Source organism: Carassius gibelio, chromosome A22 (genome assembly GCF_023724105.1).
Source record: "Carassius gibelio isolate Cgi1373 ecotype wild population from Czech Republic chromosome A22, carGib1.2-hapl.c, whole genome shotgun sequence".
Taxonomy (NCBI): domain Eukaryota; kingdom Metazoa; phylum Chordata; class Actinopteri; order Cypriniformes; family Cyprinidae; genus Carassius; species Carassius gibelio.
Window position 1 is genome coordinate 13,741,255 of NC_068392.1, and position 16,559 is coordinate 13,757,813.

Genomic DNA, 16,559 nt, shown 5'->3' on the forward strand with positions numbered 1-16,559 from the left:
CCAGAATGATCAGAAGACCGTTCATCAGGCCAGATATGATGATGATAATAATCGGCCATTGTGTTTGCTTCTGATCAATACACTCTGCTGTACGATTGTGACTCTCATTTATTTGAGCTGGTTCTGTAAAGAAAATGTCCACAGTTTGTTACTATAAGAACTGCTGACATCTGGAGAACAATGACTGCAATTTTGTAGAACTAAATGAAATATCTGTAACATATTAATCTTTGTGTAGAGCAAAATTTAAGTGGTCTAGTTGTGTTTATGAGGTTCAAAAAACTAAAGTGAATTCAAAAACACGTATAAATAAATATGAGACCATGGAAATGTTTAATCAAATGAACTCACCGGTGAAGTATATTCTGGTGCTGTTGCTGAGTTTTGGAGGTGTTTCTGTGTTCATACAGTAATAAACTCCTAATTCATCAGCAGTCACATTATTAATAACCAGACCATGTTTAAACTGCACTGAGTATTTGTTTCTGAATGATTTATTGAAGTAAAAAGGTGTTTTTGGTGTTGTATGTTGTATGTTGTATAATGTTCGTAGAATCAGTGTCGGAGGATCTGGTGTTTTCAGTAAAATCCAATAAATCTCATTTTCATCAAGATCACAGTTTATGATCACATTTGATCCCAGATCAGTCAGTAGATCTGAAACTGCAGCTTGACAGCAGATTAAAATATCTGTAAAATAAGATAATAATAAGCATATATAATAATTAAGACCGGATTTTTTAAATCACAGTGAACATTTAGCATAAAACAATTTACAACAAAGAGCATGTAAATATGAACTTACAGAGCTGAAGCTGAAGGGTGTTCATTTTCTTGCCTGATTATAACCGTTGAATCTAATGAAGCCTGCTTCTCTCCACACAACATTCATAATGAAGTCTCCTGCAGCTCTCAAGCAGAAACCAGAGGAAGTCAAGTTTGCTTTGACCACATTGCAGACAGTTTTTTTTTTCAACACCCAACACCCACCATTATCACTTCATTAATTAGGTTAAACATTAGAGATGTTCCGATACCCTTTTTCTCTTCCCGATACCGATTCCGATACCTGGGCTCAGGGTATCGGCCGATACCGAGTACTGATCCGATACCTGGGTGTGTATCTGTATATACAGCTGTATATACTACTAGCCCTGTGTAAATTGCTAGAATTCTTTTTATGGTGTGCTTCAGACAGATCCCTCAATAAAACATGAACAAATACATGGTGAACTACTGTATTTATTACAGTATTTTTATTATCTAACATGAATTTGACAGTATTATTTATTTTCATATGCAAAAAAGAACTTCAAATGCAGCCAAAAATCTAACACCGCAAACTAAAAAAGGTATTTAAGTTTTACAATATAACTGTATAAAAAAACTGCAACAAATAAGTCTAGGAATATAAAAAAAGATCTATTAATCAGATAATCTCTTTACAACAAAACAAGTAAAAAACAAGCAACCATCTAGGCATAATTATTATTATTATAGAGACGTATTATTATTACTGTAGGCTACAACAGTAGCTTTATATATTGTCAATATACTCATGTAAACCAAACATTTATTTTAATGGGCTGCCATGAAGATCTTTGAGTGTCTGTGTTTATGATATGACAGTATTCTCAAATGAAACGGTAAATTCTCATGAAGTGACGGTTTATGCGTTCGTGTCCTCATGACAGAGACTACAAAACAGCGAGCTCTCGCGCATCTGTGCCAGTCACCCACAGAGATGTAGATTTTGCGGGAGTAATATTTAAATAGTATTTTGCAGTTTAATATTCACAGACACTAGTATATATTCGGCTACTGTCTGGAGCCCTGCGCTTTGACTTACACGGAAGCGACTGAACGCAGCTGCCGGTACTGAATATACTTGAGAGTCTGTAACTACCGGTACTACAGAGACATACTGCTAACCACTGATCTATAATATAGAAGCGGCTTCACTGTCTTTTGGCAGTTTAGAATGTGATGAGTGATCCAGTCATATATAGATCAGGGCTGCTAACGCGTTTTCATTTCTTCTTCGCTGCTCTAAACAGGGGTTGCTTGTGGCAACACAGCACAACTTCCTGTGTTTTCAATGCATTTTGAGCAGCGAAGAAGAACCGTGCAGCAGTTAGGCAAAGCTTGCGGTCATAACTAGGTATTTTTTAAGAAAATGGTATCGGATCGGTATATGGGTTCATGTACTCGCCGATGCCGATGCCAGAATTTGTTGTGGTATCGGAGATATTTCCGATACTAGTATCGGAATCGGAACAACTCTATTAAACATGGCAGTAAATTACCAGATATTTGCAGTTAACATAAAACACCCTCTCATGAAAACTCACAACAATTTGAAAGAGAAGCTAAAATTGTATTACATTATATTAGGCTACTTATAATCGTACAAACACTTTCACCTTTTTTCGTTCTGTTATTATGGTCAGGTATAGGTTTGATATTGAATGATTTCATAGTTTTGATCACATACAAATGATAATGAATTCTCACAGGACTGGGTTGCTGTGTTTAGTCACAGTGTGAAACAGAGATGAGTTCAGAGTTTCTGCCAAGTGATTTGTCCTTTGTTGGCAAACATCACAGTGCCACCATTTTGCTTCAAGAGGTGAAGTGTAAAGTCACAAATGACCTACTGCACCAAACCATTATACACAAAGAAAACATAATGGCTACAAATTGACAATACAACAATTTAAAACACAGAATATGAGACAAGATTAATAACGTGTGAGATTATTTGAAACAGAATGTTTAATAAATATAAGGTTGCAACTTGGTCTTAAAGCTCTCTCTCTCTCTCTCTCTCTCTCTCTCTCTCATTTAATGCCTTTATCTGTGTACCACTGAACTCACTTATCACGTACTGAACACGATGTCCACTCTACAGCCTCAACGATCAATCCTCGGCCTGGTGAAGCTGACTTTTACAATAGTGACACTCTTTAAAACACAGTAATGTTATAATTGAATGTCACAGTAGGTTCCTTATTTTCAGAACTCAGTCATTAACCAGATAGAAATTTAAAGGGACAACATTTATCTGTTTTATTCAAGCTGTCAATGAACTTTCAGGGCTACACATACACAACCAAACCAATGTGCTGATGTAGCTGAATATAATGGGGAAGGCATTTTTAAAGCTGTGTGTTTCAGTTTCTCTGTGGTTTCACTGGAAACTAAGCATTCATGTCATTCTCTTAAAGATAATAAAGTCACAGAGACAGCAGGAATGTGTCAAACATAATTCAGAAAACGTCAGTGTTTAAATAACCATATGTATAGAGATCAATATGTTTGTTTGTCTCTGCGTATTCTTCTTATTCTTATTCTTATTTTGTTCATTCTTAGAAACTTTGGGAACAGGAACTGCTGTGATTTGTTTCTATATTAAACACATGATCTGCCCTCTTAGTAAACATTTACTTGTTCATCAGGTCTGTCAGCTAACACCCATCAGGTCGAACCCATGACAGACTCTCCACCCATCAGGATATCAGGGTGTATTCAGTTTCTTCACAGCACTTGTACAGTCTGTCAGGATGAAGACGAGAGAGAAGAACTACGAGGAAGATCTTTCTGGATTGAGCCTAGATATGACAACCTATACCCTCAATGCAGGTCTCTATATCCATCTATTCTCTTTGAGTTTGTTCAACTCATCTGTTGGAGTTATTAATGTTAAGCAAAATCTTAACATTTTAAAATCCAGCCTTTATTCAGCTGTTTTCAATTCTCTCTCTGTTTGTCTCTGTAGGTCAGAATGAAGATTTTGGGAATTCTGTGTTTTTGTCCTGTTTTTACAGTGACAAAATAAAGTCAAGACATGATAGTGTATTGAGATGCAATGAGTGGGAATATATAAGACAGTATTCAGAGAAATGATTTACTTGATCCAGAATACAACATTTTTCCAGAAGAATTTAGGAAGGGAAACTTCAATCTCATCCTCACGTAAGTCTGAGCACTTTTATTAATTTAATTGTTCATTTCACTTAATTTGATCAAACGGCACATATGATGTAAGGAAAAAACTGGCTTATTTATTATTATTATTTTCCAAATTAATTATTGTTCAGTGAACTTTTGCACAGTATTTTATAGTCTAACAAATGAAAAAAAAAAAAAAAATCTTTTGTCTTTTATTTTATTGATGAACTAAAGACCAGACAGATTATTAAAGACGACTGAGATCAGAAACATGTTCAATATTACTAATAGTGAAAATAATTCAGCAAAAGATCAACAGTCACGTGTGAAAAGCATGTGATAGTCAACTTGTGTCTCAGTAGTCTGGAATATATTGAAGGAACAGATGTCTAGATCATTCTTACTTTTTAATTAATATATTTATTAATAGAACAAATAAGGCTTACAGCATGTTTCTATAGACATACAGGGAGGAATTACTTTAAAAGAGAAACATTAATATACCAGAGAGAGTGTAGAAGAAAACAACAAAATAATTTTGTTTTAAGAAAAATTAATTAAATAAAATAAATATTAACAACAATCATTTCTTCATTTTTTTTCTAGCAACAGATTCAAGCTCCAAAGTATTTGGTGATGTACAGCCAGGACGTTACCATGCAAAGAATTTCTTTGTAAAGTTTAACAAGGTAGGCCTATCATTATTTTTTTATTTGACTGACATTTAAGATTTTTTCAATGTCTCCATTTCTATTACAGATAAATTACAATTAGGCTAGGCCTGCATTTTTGTTTGTGAATGTGATATTACATTACAAAATAGAGTTCACGACGAACTCAAATTCTGCTTCTTTGTGTGGAAGAATATATAACATCTTTTAAAAACAGCTTATAATGAACATTTCTTTGGGCAATATCAGACCAAAATTATTGTTATAAATTATATGATATATTGCACGGGTAAATTAAAAGAATATTTCAAAGGGTACATATTTAATCTCCTGTGTGTTTCCGATCATTTCACCTGGTAACTGTTGACGACACTCACGTCTTACTTACGTATTTACGTACACTTGACGTCTGACGTTATCTGAAGGACGACGCATGGCACATTGAGACGGAAGTGTTGGAAAAGTAGTGTTTCACTCTAATTTCAGAAATATTTAGTCAAATAAAAGACACAGTATATTGATAATATTGAGCCAGAACCATGATCAGGTATGTGAGATGAATTCTGAATTAAGCGCTGTTTAGAGAAACTCGTTCTTCTCGAAAGTGAAAGTCTGATGAAGCTTGTTGCTTGTGTTTGTGTTTGGCCTGCTGAGTTTGAGTTGACAAAAATGCTTATTTTAAACTAATATTAAAGAAAGAAAACTCTTAAGCTTCATGAATACATTAAACATGAAATATTAAAAACCTGATTATTAGGTTTAACTGCTGTAACTGTTATTTTGATTTAGCTGTTAGCGGTTAACATTTTGGATTATCATCTTTTGTGTCTCATGTTTGTGATTCATGTTAGCTTTAGTTGATAGTAGTTTGATTTTCTCAGTCTTACAGTGAAATCAAGGTTTTATTATGTGTGTTATGTGAGAATCAAACATATTATCTTGGTGTTGTTTGAAGCATGTTCTTCAAGTTGAGCTAATAATGAAATTAAAGAGACTTTTTCTGTTTCTGCAGCAACTGCTTCATCTGTGTATTTGCTGTGATGATAAACAAAGGTGAGCACAAAAACTATATTTAAGAGTTAAATTCATGCCACATGTATAAATGACAGACTGTGTTTACAGTAGTTTGTGTGATTTCAGTGTGTTTGCAGGTCACAGTCGAGGCTGTTGTTGGTGGTTCTGTCGTCCTGCCGTGTTTTTCAGCTCAACATGGTCATACACTTCAAGATATTGATGTGAGCTGGAGACACAATGGCAGCAAAATTATATTTGATATCATTCCACACAGTAATGCACCAGTGACAGAGGACTCAGAGTACAAGAACAGAATTGAAACCTTCCCTCAGGAGTATCTGAGAGGAAACTTCTCCATCAAACTCAACCATCTTCAACACACTGATGCAGGAAAATACATTTGTTTCATCACACAGTCATCTGAATTTCAAACTGTACAGCTGATCATCAATGGTATGTGAAACTAGTTAATTAGTGCATGAAAGTTTTCATTTAATTTTGTTAAATAAATACTGCAAGTGACTAATACAATATCTGAAATTCACCCATGATGCTCCTGTCTCAATCCTGATGAATATAAATTATAGATGGATGCTTTTAGGGCTGCTCCGACCACGATCGGCCGATCGTTATTCCATCAGGTGCGTGATTTCACATAGAGCAGCTGTTACTACAATGCCGTTGTTAACTGAGAAGATGCGCAAATAAACGCTGGAAATGAACATGGATTTGCGCATCTTCTCAGTTAACAACGGCTCTGTGTAGTAACTGCTGCTCTATGTGAAATCACGCACCGGATGGAATTTATCGCTGATTAGAAAACCGGCTTTACTGACAAGATGCGCATTAATGATCGGCCGATCATGATCGGAGCAGTAAATAAAGCAAATAAAGTAAAGAAAAAATAATAACAAGGCGGCAGAGCGAACTTATCATCCAAAGTGGCTCTCACGTAGTCCTTCTCTTAAGAGACTGATCACTTAACTTATAACACTCACTATGTGGTGATGATGTAGAAGGTATATGTAAGAACCACTATGGATAAGTTCGCTCTGCCGCCTTGTTATTATTTTCATACACTCCACACTATAATGTGATGCATGCAAAATACATAGTTTCAGTCCTTACAAAGTCTCCATCCACAAACAGATGTACATCGTCTGCAGATAGAAGGTATTTAATTGCACTTTAACAAGTAATCTTATAGGCCTACTCCGAGTCGGCGTCAGAGCAGATCTACTGGAGGGGCATTGGATCATCGGCGAGGGGGCACTGTCGTTTGATGAATAATTTTTGACGCATTGGCAACATCATAGTAGCATGGAAATCCAGACCTAAATCTGAAAGATCTATATAGAATGACAATAAAAGATTTGGACTTGGGTTTTTATCTAAAAGAGGAACAGCAGCGCTGAAATTTGCTGTTTTGCCGACCGGATACGGCAAGAGTCAGTTAGCTCGATCTATATAGAATGACATTCTACCATAGAATGTTAGCTCCAATGATTTATCTATATTGAATGTCATCATATAATTTTGTTTTTTATTTTTACCTGTCTTGATTCCTAATACACCACAGATGACGATTGTTAGGCTAAACGTTCAGAATACAATTCCATATAAGGTTAGCCTAGTTCAGCACTTTGCGAATGGACAGTGACTCAAGTAGCACGTAGTCGCCTATTCTCGCGTTCTATGAGTTCAGTAGCCTACATTTTTGTGAAACGCGCGATATATTTTTTATACTTAAATACTTAAATAATTAACAAATTACGATGACAAAAATAAAACAGTGAATCAGTTTGAAGCTTTGAAAAAACTGCAAAAAAATGTCCCCATCAGACAAAGTTTTTTCGTAGATGTTTCTGAAAACTTCCTCATAAAACGAGTTGGACATCATCACACAAATGTCTGCGTATGGACCATTTAAATCAGAAGACTAAAATTTGCCTGCAGAGAATAAGGATGTCACAACATTTTGAACTGACTTTTTAGTTTTTGATTTGTGTAGAATGCAAATTTTGTAGAACTTGAGAAATAGATAAAGATAAAATAAAATACAGGAAATGGAAAATAAAATACAGAAAATATTAAGTGTGCTTTAACAAATAAAATAATTTATTTAAACACCGTTTTTTCTTAAGGTTTCAAGGACTTTAAATACTCTAAAGGACTTGTTTTCTAAACAAAATAAATAAAGGACAAAAATAAATGTATATTCTCCTGTTTATGCTAATAGTTGTTTTTAACCTAGGTTACACACCTCCCAGCAGTTTATGCATGCACCAAGCAGAAATGACATAAGCCCATCTTTACAGACAGCCAAGTATAAAGCAAAAATGCAGTTAGAACCCACAAACATTCATTAACAAGTCACCTGCTTAGTATAGGCCTTATGAAAGCCGTGGCTGGCTTCAATAAGTGAATTGAACATATGAGTTAACCCTCAGAAGAGTTGCAGGCGACGAGTGTTGCTACTGAACTGAACTGAATGAAGTACTGTGTCCTTCCATTGGCTTGTGCATTTGCTAGCATTCACAAAAGAAGGGCCAGCTCGGCTCTCAGACCGCGGTACTGGTGGTCGTGGCCGGAGTATCTAAATCTGCTGATTGACGACGAGGCTGCGGAGGTCTAATCCATTTTTTTTTTAATTAGCTGCTAACAACTATCAATAATATAGACGGATAAACTGTTCTTCAACTTGAAATGGATTTTGCGCGCGCGCTGCAAATCAAATGTAACAAGTTTACTCGGCGAGACGGCATCCAATAAGCATTGACCATGACGAAGCCTAGTAATGTGCCATGAACAACCAAAATAATTCATTTCCCCATTCTTTTTATTTTATTTTATTTAAGTTACAGTTTGAACATTTAATATTAAAATAATAACTAAAAGGGATTTTTTTTTGGCCACGCCATGGCCTGTAGGAGGGGTATCAATAACAGCTAGGGGGGGCACGGCCCTCGAATGCCCCACCATAGCGCCGGCGCTGGGCCTACTGTATGTATGTGCAATATTTTTAACAAGCCCTAACTAACTGAGTTTAACGGGAGAGTTAGAATGCTTTTCTTGTTTCTGTGGCGGTGCGTCGGGCTCGCCATGAGGCGTGCGGTCCGGAGCGCTGTATGACTGATGCTATGGATTTGCATAAAATTACTTTATTTTGTGTATTTGTATTTTATGTGGCTGTTTTTAAAAGACTCACTTGTGCCTGTTAGATCACACACATGTTTTAAAAGCCGTAAACTTGTAAAATCACTTTGTGAGCTCAGTTTTGAAGCATTTCATATTATCATGGTTTTGCGCACTGAAAGATTTTTAAAAGCTTATTATATTTTTAGCCTGCACAATACATTTAAAATACGCATAATTTAATTGTATATCATTTCTGTGTAGTGTAGTGTAAGCATTATAAATATATACACTTCTGAATTCTTGACATTCATACATTTCACAATTTAATATTTATATATGATTGCCTGATTGAATTTGATAAGAGTACTAATAGTAATTTGTTTTTATTAACATGTTTAGATTGTGTAAAATTACTGTGTATATTTCTTCAATAATTACTTTTTGTATTTATTTGCATTGCATTTAAATAAAATATGTTGCCATTTTCAATGTGCCCCTCTGGTTAAACACTGGCCCCTCCTTGGCCCCCCTAGTAAAATTTGTCTAGAGCCGCCACTGCTCAAAATATATGAACTTACCTGTTTTTAATACTTTATATTTAACGTGTTCGTTTATGTCCAATATTAGTGTTCAAATGATGGACATTAAAATGAAATCTACTATTGATTTTCATCATTGACTGATTTAGATTGATAACTTCCGTGCGTAGATGCAGCAAATCTGTCACAGGAAGTGCGATATGACAGTTGTGTCCGACTATATATGATCTAGCTGTTTTAAATAGAGTATATTTTATTTAACGTTAGTTTATCAGTATGTTTGAAAGTATTTTCCGATTATTGGTGATTCCATACTCTCTCTCTCTCGGGCACCTGCATGGTTTAAAAAAACAAATAGTTATGCTACGACGAGAACAAAGAGTCTCTCTCTTGCTCCACACATGAACGATAATATCGTGTATCGTCAATCTCACAGGCTGACGATATGACGATCTGAAAAATGACCATATCGCCCAACACTATCACAATGAGGTAATGGTTTCTGTAAAATGTTTATTTGTTATTATTATTATTTTTCTTTTTTCAGGATCAATATCCACTGATCACGGAGGAACAGAACAGGAGGAAATGGTGTCGTCACTGTCTCCGCTCTTGGTTAGCATTATAGTACCAGTGTTGCTGTTATGTCTGGTTGTTATTTTAATTGCAGTTTTCTGGAGAAAAAAGCACTTAGACAGCCAGACAGCTGGAAACGGTGTGAGTTCAGCCACTCCTGAGGTTGTGAACCCTTCTGCACAATATAAACCAATAAAGACTGATAATCATGATGAAGCAGTCGGTAATTAAAAAACTACACTTTCCTGCAGCAACTGCTTGAGCTTTTGCATTAAACATTGAGTCAGAGGAGGTTGGTGCGGTGGATTCGGGTAGAAAAATAAAAATAAAGTCTAGTAAGCAAATGTTTTGTTTGAAGAACAGAAAACGGGTAGAATTAGAGTGTTTCTGTATCTTCCTTATGAGCATACTATAAGGCTGCTTGGCAATCTCTAGTGATGTGGTCATTCATGGTTTTGGAATTCAAGTAAATTCTCAAAAATTGTTCAGTAGCTCACAAGGTGCTCTACTCATTCATGTTTTTGCAGGAAATGGCATTTTTCAATGCATGCCATATCTTTAAAGGACAGAAGGTCTCATAGTAGCTAGAAGGCTTAAAAAATGCCCTTGAACTGATATGAATTTCCAAGCACAAAGGAAAAGCAACTATAGTAAAACATGAATCGTTGGCTTGGCTTTTCAGAAATCTGTTTAGTTTGCATAGAATCACATTTGCTGTTAAAACAATGTTTATGTTGGTAACATTGCCTAAATAGCTTTATAACAACAGCACCATGTAAACTACTTACCTGGTCATATAACATTTCATGAATATCCATTTTATTTCATTATTTATTTATTTTCAGGAGTGTTCGATGTTTTGATATTCTTAGCTACATTCACACTAAGACAATCGCCTGTAAACATGGGCTCAGTTTGTTGGCTTGTTCTGCCTTATAAAAAAAAAAAAAAAAAGCTACAATGTTGCTTTAATAGCTGTTTTTATATTTTACTTTTGTACCATTTGTCATTTCTTATTTATTTCATGTTTCAACTCCTTTTAGTTACTAGTGTGTATGAAGTGTCCTATTTAAATAACCTTGCCTTGCCTCATGGCTTTATAAGTTACTTTTTTAGCTAAATGTTTACATATTTCGGATGTACTGTTATATCCTTGCCTTATGCACTGTTTTTATTGTGTTACAGAAAGAGATGTTGAAACCGGTACATTTTTGGCTGAAGTTGTAAGACAGATAAGCCTGTCAATGATATAAACATTTATACTGAACATGTTTTATTTGTAAGAACTGGTAAATATATTTTAAATGTACTACATTGTTCTCAGGTATACACGCTGGAAATGAGGACCATTGTGTTTCATTGTATGTACACAAGCTCTTTATGTTCAAGATCCAACAAATAGTGTAAATAAAATAGAATCTGTCGAAGATGTCTGGATATTTCTAATCTTATGTGAACTCACCCGAGGAGTTAGGGTCTCACAAGCACCACTCTTTAATAGTAAATGAAAAACATCAGATAAAGACGTCACGTCATGCTTCTGACAACTAAAAAACTGAATCTTTGTATTTAAGAAGCAGTATGATAAGAATGGACATCAAAAGCATTTAACATCAGTCAGCATAATACAAAAACACAAGCTTTATAATACATACAGTACAAAAGGATCTGCTTGCATTCAAGATATTTCTTGGATGAATGCAATGTCAAGTGATCAGTTAAAAAAAAATTGTATTTTTTTTTTAAATCCAAATAAGTGGTCTTTGCACTATACTTAACATTGTGATATAAATACTTACACATTTTTAGTTGTTGGTTGGAGTTGTCTCTTGGCCAAAGATCTTGTAGTTTGTGCACCTTGTGCCGTAGTATGAGGACTGTTAAAACAAGAAAACAACACGTGATTCGTGTAGTCTTATATCCTAACATTAGCCTGAAACCCAACCTTTAAATCTGATTGGTTGATAGGGATGTTGATCCAGGACCAATAAGGATGTTTGTCCAGGAAACATGTCATACATGACATCACATGATCTTCAGAGTAAATGATCTTCAGCGTAAGTCCCGAATGTGCTCTTTGCACTTCTGTGTCAAACATAAAGTTTATGTTTTGCAATGTTTTTCAGTAAAAGTGTCTAAACATCCCTGAAACAATATAAGTTTAAAATTATTTAAGATATTAAGCCTTATTTGCAGAGACTATACTGCTTGAATAGTCAATAGGAGAAGTCAATAGTAAATCAAATTGTTCTTAAGCATTAACAGCAAAATATATGTTTATGGTAAAAACAGACTGTTAAAGGAATAGTTATTTATGTTTATAATATAACTCTAATGCTCCAGTATAGAAAGTCTCTTTCTGAGTTGTATGAACAGGTCTTTGTCTCTCTGTTGTGTAGCGCCATCTACTGGACCAAACTTAAATATATATATATATATTAAAGAGAGAATGAGCACAATGTAAGTGGTACTGTAGATTGACTTTCACAGTATCAGTATCATTCAGTCTAACCTATATAAAATGTATGAAGAAGAATGCCAAGACCCAAAAACAAGCCAGACAAGACATTAGAAGTAGTTGTGAAATCAGACTCTTTCTCTCTTAGATGGACGACCTCTTCTTTCTTCTCTTGATCCAGATTTTTCTGATTCACGTGGAAAGTTTCAGCAATCTATGCAAATAAGTCACAATCAAGATATTATTATAATAAATTGTGCAAGATACACACGTAACTGTTTATGATCAGCCTATACATCATCAAGAAACCCATCAGAATTTCCAGATTCTGCATTTATCACCTAAAACAGGTCATATAAGAAAATACATAATTAATCATTTCATCATCTCATATGCAAGTTATTTTGAGATAATATTCAATTTGTCTGATTGTTCTATAAATATATTGTTTAATAGGATGTATTATTTCTCTTTTATAGTAACGATTTATTTAGAAAAATAAAATAGCAAAATACCCGAATAACTAAATTGTTCTCCCATTTTTTTTTTAAACTGCCTATTTATAGAACTACATTGAAAACTGTTTCATTAATGCTGATTCAATAAAATAAACATACTTCTTTTGAAGGAGTAAATAAAATGTCGCAGTATACACTTAGAATAAATACAGGGCTAAAACATTGGCTTAAAATGTTCATCTTTCTAAACTAAACCCATTAAAATGTCTCAACGTGACTAACATATTTCTTACAGATGCCAAATATACAGTTTAAAAGTTCAATTTGAATAACAATTGAGATTGTATTGAAGTCGGGCTGTGAATTGTAAAGTGCATCTTAATGCCTCAAACTAAAGTCTTGAAGTTACTATCATCTCTTCTACAATAAAGTGTTGCAATTTTGCTCTACTTTCCACAAGTCATAGTTACTAATAACTCTTTTGAGCAACATTTTTTTTTTTTTTTTTTTTTTGCTACATACAGTAGTTGTGAAATTAGTGGAACAAAAGACATGAATGTGTGATCTGTCCCTGTTTGGAGAACATTACTTATCCCATTAGTCATCTAAAACCCAACACATTTCCAAGAATGGACTGAATAGCTGTCTTCTGAATTCTACAGATAGTTTGCTAAAAATCTACTCTTTTCACAGAATGAAATATGAAAGGTTCACTTCCTCTACACTTACTCAAGGAATTAAGTAACGAGGGTAATATGTCTTAACAACAATTACAACATTTAAGCCTTGAGCAAGATGCTATGATAGATACCAACATCTCTAATGGGGTAGTTGCATATGTTGTCCATGTTAGATTTCAAGTCTAACAAGTGTGTGCATATACACTTCTAGTTTTGTCTGATGCCAGTATAGAGAGAAAGCCAAGAATGTTCACACATGATCACTTCAAATACTATGTTTCCATCTGGTGAATGAATGATTCATGATGTACATGCTATCAGAAATGTCCTACATTTCCTACCAGCTCGTCACGTTCACATGCTTTGTTGTCGGAAGGAATAGAAATAATCCCTGACAGCAACATTGTTTAGTTCCAGATCTGGCCCACATACTGAATGATGGCACTTGGATGCTCTTCTGCTTTCAGCTCAGTGTACATTTGACATTGACTTGAATATTTTAGTTTTCTCTGGCTGCTGAATCTGTTTATAAAACACGTATGCAGTAGCAAATATAATATAAGCATAATGAAGTGGTCTAATTCACTGATCTTATCTGAATCATAAATACTTATCATAAGTGTGTTATTCCATTATTTTTGCTCTACCAACCCAGTGAAACTGAGCCAGTACTGTTGCACCAATCAGAAATGAAGGATTTTTTTAAATCATGTTCTGCACAAAAGTTTAGAACTACTAATGTCACGGGTCGTGGTGCACACAGACAGGAAGAAATCCACTATAGTGGCTTTAATAATCAGAACATGAACAAATCATTTTAAAACAGAAAGAGATGAAAACATCAACTTAACTTTAACACAAGACAAGACAACTGAGGAAAACTCAGGGTTTATAAACACATGAAACATAATTAGTGAGAACATAAACAGGTGAACAGAATAACAATGATTTACTAAATGAAAACTAGAACTAAACTACAGTAAATAGGAACTAAAGACACATGACAAATATAATATTTCGACACACAGACATCAAGCAGCAGCACATGAATCTCAACAATGGTAATGTCAAGAAAAAAAAACACAAAGCCCAGTTGAAAAATCTTTAGACCTTTTTTTTTTTTTTTTTGTGATACTGATATCTTAGTGTTCTATGACGTCACGAGTCATTTGCAAACAAGCAGCTCCACATGCCTCAAACCCTATATCTCTGCTAGGGATCGTTTTTGCCATCTAGTGGAATGTAAATGGATCTTCAAGATAACAGCATTCCTGTGTGTTAATGTGCAGAGGGTTTAAGAAACACAATTATGCAAAATAATGACATTTTATCAGCCCCATCATGATCACATCTAATTTTATCGCTTCATTTTGAAGCCAGAAGGATACATATAATTGTGTTTTTTAAACTCTCTGAACATTTCCTGTAACTGCACGCAACAACAGTTTTTTATATATATATATATATATATATATATATATATATATATATATATATATATATATATATATTTCAACAAGTTCATGTTTTTAGCATCTGTCAGATCAGTTGTCATGTAATGATGTTTATTGTGCAAGGAGCAACTCTTACATTTAGATCTGTTAATAAAAAAGCATACAAAATAGTGTAAATCAACACAAAGTGTGTATATTAGATATTAGATATTAGATATTCTGAGTAAAAATAGAAATTTTTCAGTATAAAACTTTTTTTGTATTAGTTGTAAAATGATAAAGGTTAAGAAAAAACATTCTTCAAGTACAGTTAATAAAACATTTGTTCAAAGTCATCTGGACTTTAAAAAGTTTCCGTTTCACAAAATGTTAGCATTGTCCATGAAGTGTTTATACCTGAAACATTTAGTTGTTGAAATGTTACTTGATTCAGAAGTAAAATTCTCATTATGTTTGAAGAATAGTGAACTAGAATGTTTCCTAATGATTAAATAGCCAAGAAAAAGTGCTTTTAAAACATTTAAAAACTGGATATTTGAATTCAGAAAGTCCATCTGATTTAAAACTAGCAACTAAACCTTCATGCTGATATTGTATCCTATAAACAAACAAGGCATGAAGGGCAGATTCAAGACAAGACTGTGCGTGTGAGACTTTTGCTTTCTCTCTCTCTTTTAGTTCCTTTGCAGAGAATGAGGATGTCTTGGTGATCTGATGACCACAAAACAGACTGTACTTGTCCACTTGACTTCTCATCTCTGACAAATGCCCTCAGTCTCTATGAGTTCCTCCTCCCAAGAGAACGTCAGTCAATATTATCTTTGAGTCTCACAAGAGCTGAACAACATGTCAGGATCAAAACAAGAGAGAGCACCTTTAGGGATTGAACTCAGCTAGAAGAAAAAAAAAGAGGTAATATATTGTTGTAGAACAAGTTTTTAATTATGAATTATTCAAATCTATTTGAAAGGCAAATTTGGGAAAAAGTCAGGCTGTGTTTTATTGTTGTATTCAAATGTCTCTCTCTCTCATTTTTCTCTGTAGGTCAGAATGAGCCAGCAGGAACATATAAGAGAAATGTTTGACTCAGTGAACAGGATGCAAAATACAGAAGAGGTTTTCGGCAAGAAGCTTCGATGTCATACTCATGTAAGTCTGAGTACATTTACTCATTTAATTTACTGCTGTTAATTTCACTTATAGGATCAAATGACACATCAGATGTTTGGAAAAGAGCAACTGAATGTTTATTATTATATATCCAAATTATTGTTCAGTGAACTTTGGATAGTATTTTGTAGTCTAACCAGAAGAACAACCACAAAAAAAGGTTTTGTCAATTATTTTATTAATGAACTAAATATCAGACAGTTTATTCAAGACAACTGAGATCAGAAAAACATATCCATTATTACTAATGGTGAAAATTCAGCAGAAGAACATGTGATAGTCAACTTGTGTCTCAAGAGTTTTAAATACGCTGAAGAAACGAATATCTAGAGTGCAGCTCTTTATTTATGTTTTAGTTAATGGATTAATTAATGGAACAAATGAGTCTTAAAATGTTTCTACAGACACACAAGGAGGAATTACTTTAAAAGAGACACATTAATAAACCAG

At 34.2% G+C, this 16,559-nt stretch overlaps 2 protein-coding genes across 5 annotated transcripts in view; both read left to right on the forward strand.

Moving 5' to 3' along the window:
• LOC127943181 (CXADR-like membrane protein) overlaps positions 1–16,559 on the forward strand; it is a 168,793-nt gene that overhangs the window by 138,973 nt on the left and 13,261 nt on the right. Inside the window, exons 1-2 of one of the 4 annotated variants that reach the window (XR_008149587.1) lie at positions 15,613–15,851; positions 15,984–16,088. The exons of the other annotated variants lie outside the window; for them this stretch is intronic. The gene's annotated coding sequence lies outside the window, so the exon portion shown is untranslated. Of the gene's footprint in view, positions 1–15,612; positions 15,852–15,983; positions 16,089–16,559 lie in introns of those variants that run through there. 4 annotated transcript variants of the gene reach the window in all.
• On the forward strand, positions 4,983–11,316 carry LOC127943177 (ICOS ligand). The gene is made up of 4 exons (XM_052539394.1): positions 4,983–5,169; positions 5,635–5,675; positions 5,763–6,089; positions 9,861–11,316. Exons 1-4 carry the CDS (start codon positions 5,162–5,164, stop codon positions 10,118–10,120), a joined length of 636 nt encoding a protein of 211 aa, XP_052395354.1. The 5' UTR covers positions 4,983–5,161; the 3' UTR covers positions 10,121–11,316.

Bases quoted from the DNA above. Each gene is read 5' to 3' on its own strand.
- LOC127943177 (XM_052539394.1), top strand. The intron at 5,676-5,762 runs GTGAGCACAAAA...GTGTGATTTCAG, and splicing joins TGCTGTGATGATAAACAAAG to TGTGTTTGCAGGTCACAGTC. The intron at 6,090-9,860 runs GTATGTGAAACT...TTCTTTTTTCAG, and splicing joins TGTACAGCTGATCATCAATG to GATCAATATCCACTGATCAC.